This window comes from Haplochromis burtoni, unplaced genomic scaffold, assembly GCF_018398535.1.
Source record: "Haplochromis burtoni strain Fernald_Lab_line unplaced genomic scaffold, NCSU_Asbu1 Contig_51, whole genome shotgun sequence".
Taxonomy (NCBI): domain Eukaryota; kingdom Metazoa; phylum Chordata; class Actinopteri; order Cichliformes; family Cichlidae; genus Haplochromis; species Haplochromis burtoni.
This window is the reverse complement of record NW_024582412.1, coordinates 1160176-1171959: the sequence shown is the minus strand read 5'-3', so window position 1 is coordinate 1171959 and position 11784 is coordinate 1160176. Positions and strand designations below refer to the sequence as shown.

The following is an 11784-nucleotide window of genomic DNA, read 5'->3' as shown; positions in this document are numbered from 1 at the left end:
GTGAAGAAGAAACACCCAGTGCATCATGGGAATCCCCCAGCAGCCTACGCCTAATGCTGGACACACACTGTGTGATTTTTTGGCCCATTTTGAGCCGATTTTTCAGTCGTGCGACCGTTTTGGGGATCGACCAGAGTTTGGCCTTAATCGTGTGTCATACATCGTATACGTGGGGTAACGAGAAGTGATTAACACCTCACGACCAGCTCCCGATCATCAGTCGTTTGGTCGTAAGAAAATCAAACCTGTATGAAATCCTGTCGGCCGTCGTGAGGGTGTCAACGCAGCGTCTCACACTGCGCACGCGCAAACACAGAGATGAAAGCGAAAAGACAGAACAGCACGGCAGTGCAGCGTGTCATCCGGACACAAGCGATGGAGGCACAAATTGTAGAACTGCCAAGCTCATCCGAGCCTTTTCGATGTGGCCTCACAAAATTATCGCGACCACAACAACCGTGAAAATAGTGTAAACTTTTGTGTTATAACCTTCATGCTATGGACACACAGTGTGAGCACTCAGGTTGCACAGAGCAGCGAGCCGTATAGTATGAGACCCTGCATCGTGACCTATGAACTTCTAACCCCTACGAGTCAATCAGACAGTTTGAACAGGATCTGAATAACACGACTGAAAAAATTGCACAGTGTATGCCCAGCTTATTGCAGCAAAACCAAGGGAGGATTCAGGGTCACCTGAGTAGGCCATCAGCCTACTAAAAGGATACAGAAAAATCCCGTTGAAATAGTGTTAGTTGTCATCACTGGTGCTGGTGGACTCATTTGAACACCTCCGAAATTTGCAAACGCGCAAGTATTCCTCTTCTTCCTCCAAATCCTCTCGGGACCTTTTCCTCGAGCCTCCAGTTTCATGGTTGTCAGGCTCTTCATGGGCATCTTCAAAAAGTTCATCATTACTGCTCTCAGAGTGATCATACACAATTGAGCTGGTCCCCGAATCAGAGTTTGCGAGCCTGGATTTTTTGCTATTAGGCTTTTCTTCATCTCCATCTTCCTTTCTGGACCTTTTCGTGGATCCAACAGGCAGCGGTACCTCATCAGCAATATTACCAAGATGAGGACAGCCCTCGCTATCAGTGTCACAGGCAGAGATAGAGTCAGAGTCATCATCAGAAAACTCCTTGCTCCATCTGATTCTTTTGTTTGGTTCCACATCTTCCACATCCATCTCTCTAGACCTCTTCCTGGATACACCTGGCTGAGGATCCTCTTCTGGGATGTACGGGTGAACATCCTCACAGTCTTCGAATGCCTCATCAGAATCGTCATTTTCAATGCCGACAACAACAACAGCATTGTGATCATCATGCAGTTCATTGTTGTCAACATTGGCATTATTGTCTCTCACATTAATATTGTGATTGTTTACATTGTTGACATTGCCGTCATTGACATTGTGAAAGTCAATATATAAGACATCATATCGATCCTCTAATTCATCTAGTAGCTCAGTCAGCCTCCAAAAAAAGATATCATAGAGAGTAACATAAAGTCTTTCCAGTAAACCCCAGATTCCACCAACAGGTTCGTAAGCTGGCTCCTGATCTCCTCTTGGAAACATTTCTGGGTTAACCTGTCGGCCTGCAAGATCATTTTATCTTTTAATTAGCATTCATAAACATGTGCTGAAAATCAGTTTTTCATCAATTTTACGACTGAGTACATGTGCTTACCATTACGGTTATTTTGTGATCCATCTCCGCTTCCATTCATTTTGACTACAAGGAACAGAAAACAACAATGATCACTAAACAACTCAGAATGTTCAGCGAATTTGCTTTTTTTGTGATAACTTTAGGCTACGTCCACACGTACACGGGCACTTTTGTAAACGGAAATTTTCCTTTTTCGTTTAAAAAAAACCCCGTCCACATGTGCAGTTTTGAAAAAATATCTCCTTCCACATGTAAACCCTAAAAACAAAGTCAGGAATATGCCAAATCCTAACCGTGTAGAAATGTTGGCCAATCAGAAGTCTAGAAGCCTGGGAGGAAAACCTCACAAAACCTTACATACTTCTGAAAGGTTTTTGTCTTTTTCTGGAAAGGCAGCTAATGTTGTGTTACTTTCAAGTGCCTTCATCATTTCAAATGTTAATAACTAAAGACAGCATTTTAGCTGGTATAGACTCACAACTTTGGAATGGACAAAATGCATATAGCATACATGAATGTAAATTTTTTAAATTACATTTATTGCAAACCGACGTCAGGATTTGTGTTGTGAGAGCATCTGTGTTGAATGATGCTCACTCTGATGCCTCTGTCTTTCTAAATGGAGGGACAGTAACTGTGTGTGTTCATGTAAGCATGTAAAAACTGCAGATACTAAGATTAACAGCAGAGCTTCTGTCACTCTAAGATATGATTAAGAACATTTTCTAATTTATGTATAATTTGTCAAATATTACAACAGCTGACAAATAGTTAAGTCTTCATTTGTTTTCCTGAATAATAGATCCCCATCATCCTCTCTATGATGTAAAATATAGTCTAGACTTGCACAATGTAAAGTACATAAATACTGTCCTGGCAGGCAGGAAAATCAGGCTTTATATTTAAGTAAATGATCTTAAGTCTATAAAATGAAATTTGAGCTTACTTTAGTTCTTGGTAAATGACAGAGCAGTTAATCCTCAGGGAAATGTAGAAATTTCACTAAATAGTCGTCTTCCTTCATACGGTTGCTCTTCAGTTTTGTTTTCATATACTGATGTTTTCATTCAAGCATCATAGACTGCAGAATGTACATAGATTCCTTTTACATCAAGTTGTATGCACAGATTTTAATATCTTTTATATGGAGACAAAAAATACTTAAGACAGAAGTGAATCTTAAAAACTAAAGCAGTCAATGTGTGTTTTTTTATTCTAATAGTTACTGTAAAGTTCTACTCTAAGAGATTCATCTGGGCCTTTATGCAGGATTAAAGCTCAATAATGAGGACACACACAAAATATAATACATTTCTTTATGATTGTTAGGCAAAAACAAAGAGAACCCAAAGCTATCAAAACATATATCCACAGTCTTATTCTTGCTCTGCTCCCTAATTTTCCCCTGGAGGCATCACTATGGCAACAAAACAACATGCATTAAATGACGTTCCAAACAACAACAACCAAACTGTTTTCAGTGCTTAATATTTAACATGTCTTCATTATAAACTGTATTTGTGCAAATCAGTGATGTTGATGTGCACAAGCTGGGATTCAGACTTCGGAGGGTTAATCCAAAAATTAGGTTTTATGGCAGCTTTGATGGATGAATTGATGGATGGACGGTGCATAGCAGTCAGTTTTACAAATGTAACAAAGGAAAATACGACATTTAAAATGACAACAAAATTCCACATTATATCTAAATGACCATAAAGTTTATTGTGATAAACTGTGTAATACAAGCATGTAGTTGATGCAGTAACTGAGGACACAATGTTACTAAAACAGTATAATCTCACACATTGTCTGTGACATACAGTTTGTTAATACTGAGTGGTTGTTGGAGCAGGAATCCTCAGAACCGCAAACTCCACAGATACCGGGGTTGCAATACTTTGCAAAACTCCTTATTTTCCTGTGCTATGAAATTCTGGGAATGGGAAATTCCTGAGGAACGAGAAAATCTGTACTTTTCTCAGTCGGCATGAACTTTGACCTTTTCTTCGGGTGTTTAACTATATGGGTTTTCCCTGTCCTATTGATGCAAGCCTGTTCCCGACAGTAGTTTCTGTACTCTAAGTGACGAGGCAGCAGTGGAGCAAATGAGTATAAATACCAGCACCTTTTCCCTCAGTCAACCATCACAAAGGAGCTGACAAGAGTCAACGAGAGAGTCAAAGGATCTGACCACCTTAAACCACTCAAACCTCCTGAAGATGAAGACGTTCAGCGTTGCAGTTGCAGTGGCCGTTGCACTCATGTGTATTTGCATTCAGCAGAGCTCTGCCACATTTGCTGAGGTTACAGACTGTGTTAAATTCATGTAATGTGCTTCTTCTGCATGAATTTGTTGTGAAGATGCTAAGATCTGTTTTCTTTCTCTACAGATACGAGAACTGCAAGAGCTACAAGAGGCTGTGAGCAATGACAGTCCAGCTGCTGAACATCAGGAGATATCAGCTGACTCATGGGTGGTGAGTTTAATTCAATAAATGAATGAATGAAGACAGTAATTGTGAGATCTCTCAAATGCAGGAAGATGTTTAAAATAGACTGTGCACTCACAGCTTTACATAAAATTAGAAACAATGAAGTGACTTGCAGCTGAAGATAAACTCTCTGCTCTTCTCCTCTTTCACACAGATGCCGTACCACAGACAGAAGCATGGCATGAAGTGTCGCTTTTGCTGCGGCTGCTGCAATGCTGGTGTCTGTGGATTGTGCTGCAGATTCTGAGAATATCTACCTGCGATTATCACATCAACCACTAAATATAGACTCTTATACATGAAATGATTTGACTGCTTAGCATTTGTTAAAGTCTGACAGTGTTTCTTCATCTGGTCGTCCTGCTGTATCAGTGAACAGTGTACCAAGCATTTGGAACTACAGTATGTTATTATATTAAAAAGTTCAGAGTCACTATACTATAACATGTGCTGGGTTTTTTTTCTGTTTCTGTCTGACAAGAATTAAACATTAATGGAAACCAGTGACATGTTGCCTCATACTCTTGCCCATGTCGTATATGGTACAACCTGTTAATAGAGCCAAGCCATTGATAGCAAAAGTAAAGTGAGCATATTTTCCCATATTTGTAATTATATGAGTGGGGAGGATCTCATCATCATTCAATGTTACCACTAATTATGACAAAAATGCAGTAATGTACAATAGCTTTGAGCTGATGGACTGGTTCGTTGGTTATTTGAAAGTTAAACCAAGCATACTTTTTTTTTAAAGAATGTAGAAGTGTTAGATAATGTTTCCTAGAAACACTTTCTTTACAAGTTCATTCATAAATGTTTTAGACAACCTTATCTTGACAACCTTTCACTGAATTTATTTGGAGGTGTTTTCACGGTGTGCATATGAAGTTTCTAAGCTGCATGATTAATGCAGGAATCCCTCACACAGAAGAAAAAGAGAGAATAGAAAGATTTGAGTACAGCAGAAATTTGATACTGGACATAATAATAGAAAACATCTCAACAATACTGAGAGACGTTGCACTGTGGTGAAACTGTAAAGTAGGTGTAACACTGTGTAATGCTGTTTCAGATAATATCTGTACTATATGTGCGCTGCATTCGTTCTGCAGAACATTTAAGCAAAAATATTTCACGACACTTCAAAAAAAGCTAGAGTAGCTGTATCATGTGGATGTAGCGTATCACAAACAGGCTCAAAGCCAGAACAACCAAACGTGATCAAACGTCAGGCCAAGGTGGAACTGATTCCTATCTTCTGTAACTTCTACAACACTGTCCAATAGAGACACATGAATGAAATGCAGTGTCATTAAAAACACTGATGATTTTTTTTCAAAATCCTCAATTTAAAAAATTTAATATATTTACATCTGAATAAACTTTTAGGCATTACGCTGACTGATTGATGCAGAATTCCCGTTGGACTGTTCCCATCACGACCCAGGTGATCAGTCTCTCGATAGCTTTTCCTCTGGTTCCTGCTCTCTGCTGACACTCCTAGCTCTAGCCACGTTCTCCATTCCATCTCTTTAAACAAATTCTTATAAATAGTTTAACCATGTGCATTGAATCTGCGTTTGGGTCTAAGCCTTCTGGACCCGTCCTTCGCGGTCTACTTGGGCCGGGTCCTCAGAAGGTCGGGTAGGCCGGAAGTAAATGGCTGTGAAACTGGACAGTCTAGCTTTCTGATTAGCGTCACCGCTGTCTCGGTGGAGTTTAATAAACTCGGCCGCCTGCTCCCTGCTATCTAAAATATAACAGGACACTGGCGTAAATTCTCGACCATCTCACACTTCTATTTAATCAGTTTTCTGTTTAACGTTTATTCAGCTGTGTGAAAACCAAGGAGGAACCAAGCAGATATTTGCAGTTTACACAGCTACATTCTTGCTGGAAAATATGTTAAAAGTTTATTTTGTGACCCAGAAAGAGTAATAAGAGTAATATTAAAACTTAGTAGTGGCCGTCATTGTTGGAAACTGGAATTGGCTGGGCTGTGCTATGAATTCTGGGATATGGTTGGTCACGAAGGATACAGCCGACCCATCCTTCAAATTCGGGGAAAAGGAGGACGCATTTGTTGGCTGCGTTTGGAGTCTACGAATTTGGACAGCCTTTGGTGCGTCGCTGTGACGTAATCGGCCTACAAATGCTGCCTCCGGAGGATGCAGCCTGTCACTACCCGATCCGTACCAGAAACCCGATCCGTACCACACATGCGCAAATCTTACGTCACTTCCTCTCTTTGCCAACACTGCGACAGTTAATGTATTTGAGTGACACGGTTAGCGCCCAGTTAGCTCCTAGCATTTCTCAACAGCTCTGCCTCCTTTTCGACTGCCCGGGACATTTAAACAATGGATAATCCGTTTACAAACAAATTCATGCTTTTCTCCTCAACAGAGAGCGTCCCCTAATCGAACAACAGCTCCGTAAAATAAGAAGAATGGCACCGAATTACAGACTTAATAATACTGACTTAGTAATATGTCACATGAAGATTAATCAGCCAGATGAAGTGTTTACTGACAATTGACAGCGATAGTGGACATCATCATTACTATTCCAACAATCCTCTCCACACAGACAACCATAAACACACTCGACTATCACTAAATCAAATTTAACACGCATTTGTAATGACGTTTGTTTGTTTTACAATAGGACTCTTTCGCTCAGTCACCAGGTGGCGGTATCCTCGTACACTGGGGAGTAAACTGCCATTAAACGAAACAGAAGAAGAAGAATACTTCCGCACATGCACGGTACGGATGACGTAGACCCGATTTGTACGGTCCGACTTTGCACATGTGCAGTAAGGATCGGGGAGTCCTGATCGGTAACTATCGTTTTATTTTTCGTTTTTGTCTACATTATATTGAAATGTTTCATTACTCCAAACAATTTAGGCGATACTTATTATTCTTAACATCTTAACAGATATTCTGACCCGTAACTATTGTAAAATGCTTCGGCTGGAAGTAGACACCTTTCGCACATGCATGTGTAACCGGTTTCTGCGTCACCCCGCTGCAACAGTTCGGCCCAAACAGACTCCTCGACTCTGCGTTGTGTTGTGTTTTTAAGAAGACAAGGAGTCTCTGATCGATCGTTGCCATATTATTTGCTGAATGGAAACAGCGGTGTTTTATCAGTGCAAAGGCTCGCCACACACCACTCCAAACAGCACACTATGGCAGAACATCGATTAGCATTCGGCTTTAGCATACAGTTTTACACAATAATAAACAAATGAAAAGTACATAAAACGGGTGTTGTGGACATGTGTCCACTACGCCCTTATTACACTCGGTGCCCATCAGTTAATCAAACATCTTTTATGTGTCTGTACTACTTAGCTACATTGTGTGTGGAACAATACAACTCACCTCTCGTATGGCTATGGCAGACTGGCAGCGATTACTGCAGCCAGCCTCACCTAACCAGCCACACCAAGAGGGGGCGCTGTTTCTCCATTACACTGACATTCGTGGCAAGTGGAATAATACCACATGTCACTACCCGATCCGTACCGGAAACCCGATCGGTACCCCGCATGCGCGAAAGGTTTCTACTTCCGGTCGTAGCGTTTTACGATAGTTATGGGTCAGAGTATCTGTTAAGATGTTAAGAATAACAAGTATATCTTAAAATGTTTGCAATAATGAAGCATTTCAGTACAATGTAGACAAAAACGAAAAATAAAAAGAAAGTTACGGATCAGGACTCTCCGATCCTTACTGCGCATGTGTAAAGTCTGACCGTACAAATCGGGTCTACCCGATCCGTACCGCGCATGTGCAGATGTTTTCTTCTTCTTCTGTTCGTTTAATGGCAGTTTACTCCCCAGTGTACGAGGATACCGCCACCTGCTGACCGAGCGAATAAACCCTATTATAAACTGAATTATCGTCATTACAAACGTGTGTTAAATCTGATTTAGCGATAGTCGAGTGTGTTTATGCTTGTCTGTGAGGAGAGGATTGTTGGAATAGTGATGATGATGTGCGCTATCACTGTCAATTGTCAGTAAACACTTCATCTGGCTGATGAATCTACACGTGAGATATTACAAAGTCTGCATTATTAACTCTGTAATTAGGCGCCATTCTTCTTATTTTACGGCGCTGTTGCTCAATCGGGGGACGCTCTCTGTTGAGGAGAAAAGCATGAATTTCTTTGTATACGGATTATCCATTGTTTAAATGTCCCGGGCAGTCGAAAAGGAGGCAGAGCTGTTGAGAAATGCTAGGAGCTAACTGGGCGCTAACCGTATCAGTCAAATATATTGAATGTCGCAATGTTGGCAAAGAGAGGAAGTGACGTAAGATTTGCGCATGCGGGGTACCGATCGGGTTTCCGGTACGGATCGGGTAGTGACAATTGACGTCAATGGTAGTGACACAGCCCATGAATGTGGACACCCCCTTTGTCTCACCTTAATTAATTTCCTGTTTTATTTTGATAGTCTATCATCTCGTGTGCCTTGTGTTGAGTTTAACTTCCCTTGTCTTGTTATTCCTGATTTGTTCCTGCTGTGTTTCCCACCTTACCTTTTGTATGCCTTGCATCTCCTCTTGCCCTTTGTCGTGTCCTCTCCTCCTTTCCCTGTGTTTCATGACAGTTTGTTTTATATTTGGATGTTCTATATTCCTCTGAGTTATGGTATTAAAAAACGCCACAGGGATAGCAGGCTGCAATCAAAGCTAAAGGTGGTATAATGCGGTCTTCTTATTTGTTGTTGTTTTTTAAAGTGTATTGTGCATAGTATTACACAACACTGCATAACCATTACATAACTGTGACATTTTCTGGACATGTTTGCTCAAACCCACGATGCAGACTTGGAATTGGGGGTTTTTGCCAATATGTTCTCAGAACTGACTTAAAATGCAATTTCAACTGCAAACAAAGGGCCTCAGCAGATTTTTGTGGTTATACTTACACCACATAAAAAACAGCAAGACTTCCTGTATTTTGTTTTATGTTTACTTGTTTTCACCTCAGGCTTAAGACTTCCTTTTTAGATAAGACCAGATTTTTTTACATGAATATTTAAAACATTTTTCATAAAAAAGGGACCATAAAAACAATGGTAATAGAGAGAGGACACAATAGTTTCCTGTATTCAGCATTGAATGAATCTCTCTATTAAATGACCGACTGCTGGAGTCAAATCAAACTTAAAGCCAGCACCAAACCAGCAGCTTTGAAGCCTCATGACTGACCTACAGACAAATGTGACAAAAGTTGTGTGTTCAATCTTGGTGGACTGAGCTGATATACGATCGCCTCTAGTCACCGTTTTGATGTTTAAGGAGTGGGCAATCTGTCCCCTATGGTGTTCCCAAACAAACTTCAGACAAGCAGACCTCTGGCCCACTTAGAGGACAAAGGGGAGACGGAGGAAGGGCTGGAGAGAGAAAAGAGGAAGACAAACAGAAAGGGAGAGTAAGCAATGGAGAACTGCTTTTAGGCGTAAACAATAACAATATAAAATCAGCATAAAAAAGAGGAAGGAGCAAGATTAAAGGAAACAAAAGAAAGGGAGGAGACAAGTAGAAATATGACAAACAGCAGGAAAAGCTTCGATAAATAACTATCATTACTGGCAATGGGAGGGTATGTGCCAGAGCTGCCACTACTCCCCCTAGAGGATACATAGAAGCTCCTAAAGAAAGAAACACTGACATCAGTGCCTTAAAGTGTATCTGAGAAGGCACACACAAGGCAGGGTGTAAAAAACTTCCCCTTCCCGTTCTGTGCTCAGTTAGAGGAAATGCTTTGTGGTGGAAATTTACTCGTTTTCTTGGTACTATTCCACCAAAGACCTTTAATTAAAATGAATTTAAACTTTAACCCTCATCCAATAAGGAGACTACTGACTCAGAGCCAAATTTTATTTTAGGAAACATGAATTTATACATGATCTTTTCAAGCATGAAAAAGCTTCAGTAATTTCATGTAGCAACTCGTAAGCCATCTGGAACTTACCGGGACCATATTATATCGCGCAAACATGAGCAATGTATACATTTATGCAAAACTAAGGCTATTTAAACGTCATAGTCAGTTCTACGGGTTTATGGCAGGGGAAGGGCTAAAAAACTGACAGGAAGTGAGTGTTTATTCTGCAGAATGATACTGATGCAATCGCGATTAACCAAGAATAATGTCTTCATGACTGCATCATGTTTGTGGCCTCTTAGATGCGGTGCGTCTTGAACACCAAAGATTAAATGATTAATGATGGAAGGTTATTAAACATATACAGAAATAAAGAACTGTCAATAGACTTCAAACTGGTTGGTGAAAATGGACAAACAAACAGGCTAATAATAAATAAAATAAAAATAAACAAACCAACTTTCTTCCAGTTTGTACATAATACAAAATGATGGTGTTTACGTCGTAGTACTGTATGAATGCTGCACTTTACAGGAAGTTAACGCACCTCATTTGGTTCATGCTGTGATCAAGTTAACTGTGTCTGCCCAGCTGACAGTGTGTGATACGTTAAATTAGGAACCATGGCAAACAAAAAGCCAACAAATACTTCCATCAAATATAAAAGTCAATGTGGATGTAGGTGCCTTTCACTACATGTTCCATGAGGCCCGTCCACTGAACTAATGATAGACGTAGCATCCGTGAAGTCCATCTATTGGTTTTGGGCTCTGCATTTTGAAGTCTCAAAGTCTGGCTCTATAAAGCCTCTATCTTGGGTTTTCACAGCTCTAAGGCATAGTGTGAAATACTACACCCCATGATTCAGCATCTTGTAGAGTCACTTAAAGCAGCACTTACTTCAGATCATGATTTATCAGCTTTCTCAGTCTCTGATGTTGTTATAGGAAGATTTTAGCCCACTCTTCTTTACATTGCTTCAGTTTATTGCAGTTTGCAGACATTAGTTTACCCACAGCTCTCTTTATGTCCCCCACACCATTTCACTCCCGTTTAGGTCTGGATTCTGACCAGGCCATTGCAACACTAGGATTTTTCTATTTTTCAGTCATTCTGTTGTAGATTTGATAGTGTGCTTGAGATCATGGTCCTGTTACCAGGCTTTACTCGTTGAGCAGCCGACCTTGTGTTTGAGACAGGAATACATCAGTGTTCATGTGTTCAGTGTTACTCATGAGTAACTCATGAGTTCATGCTTAACTTAATGACCACAAGGTGCTCAGGTCCTGTGGCCGCAAAACAAGCCCAAATTATAACCCCTCCACCACCGTGTTTGACACTTGGTATAAGGTGTTTTAATATGCTGTTTTTGGTTTTCACCAAGTGTATCACTGTGCATTATGACCACACATGTCCACTTTGGTCTTGTCTGGCTAAATGACATTGTTCCAGAAGTCTTGCAATTTGTTTAGTCCTAAGATGTCCTGCCATGTGGTTTGTAAAGGGAAGAGGCTCTCTCCTGACAATCCTTCCAAACGGGCAATATTTGTGCAGACCAACAAACTGCCCAAATTTCTGTTGGTCACACTTCCTAATGATAATTTGTCTGTTTTGTTCATTTGTTTTGTTAATTTATTTCAAACATGTAAACAATATACAGGTACATTTAGTGAAAAATATTTAATCAAGTGCATTTGCTAAGT

General features: G+C 40.4%; 2 protein-coding genes across 2 annotated transcripts; one reads left to right on the top strand and one right to left on the bottom strand.

Annotated features, from left to right (window-relative positions):
• Nucleotides 1–751: 751 nt before the first annotated feature.
• Nucleotides 752–2708, bottom strand: LOC121814500 (bromodomain-containing protein DDB_G0270170-like). Its single transcript, XM_042220598.1, has 3 exons — nt 2623–2708; nt 1695–1739; nt 752–1602 (listed from the first exon to the last, which is right to left on the bottom strand). The coding sequence occupies exons 2-3, from the start codon at nt 1732–1734 to the stop codon at nt 752–754; spliced, it is 891 nt and encodes a 296-aa protein (XP_042076532.1). The 5' UTR covers nt 1735–1739; nt 2623–2708.
• A 993-nt stretch (nt 2709–3701) lies between these two features.
• LOC102305462 (hepcidin) lies at nt 3702–4716 on the top strand. Its single transcript, XM_005921703.2, has 3 exons — nt 3702–3982; nt 4070–4156; nt 4326–4716. The coding sequence occupies exons 1-3, from the start codon at nt 3899–3901 to the stop codon at nt 4416–4418; spliced, it is 264 nt and encodes an 87-aa protein (XP_005921765.1). The 5' UTR covers nt 3702–3898; the 3' UTR covers nt 4419–4716.
• The last annotated feature ends 7068 nt before the right edge of the window (nt 4717–11784 follow it).

What these genes read in the sequence shown, in the direction of transcription:
- LOC121814500 (XM_042220598.1), bottom strand. Translation starts at nt 1,734, where the DNA reads ATGAATGGAAGCGGAGATGGATCACAAAATAACCGTAATG. An exon ending in ATCACAAAATAACCGTAATG is followed by an intron (nt 1,603 to 1,694) that starts GTAAGCACATGT and finishes ATGATCTTGCAG; the next exon opens with GCCGACAGGTTAACCCAGAA.
- LOC102305462 (XM_005921703.2), top strand. Translation starts at nt 3,899, where the DNA reads ATGAAGACGTTCAGCGTTGCAGTTGCAGTGGCCGTTGCACTCATGTGT. An exon ending in GCTCTGCCACATTTGCTGAG is followed by an intron (nt 3,983 to 4,069) that starts GTTACAGACTGT and finishes CTTTCTCTACAG; the next exon opens with ATACGAGAACTGCAAGAGCT. An exon ending in TATCAGCTGACTCATGGGTG is followed by an intron (nt 4,157 to 4,325) that starts GTGAGTTTAATT and finishes TCTTTCACACAG; the next exon opens with ATGCCGTACCACAGACAGAA.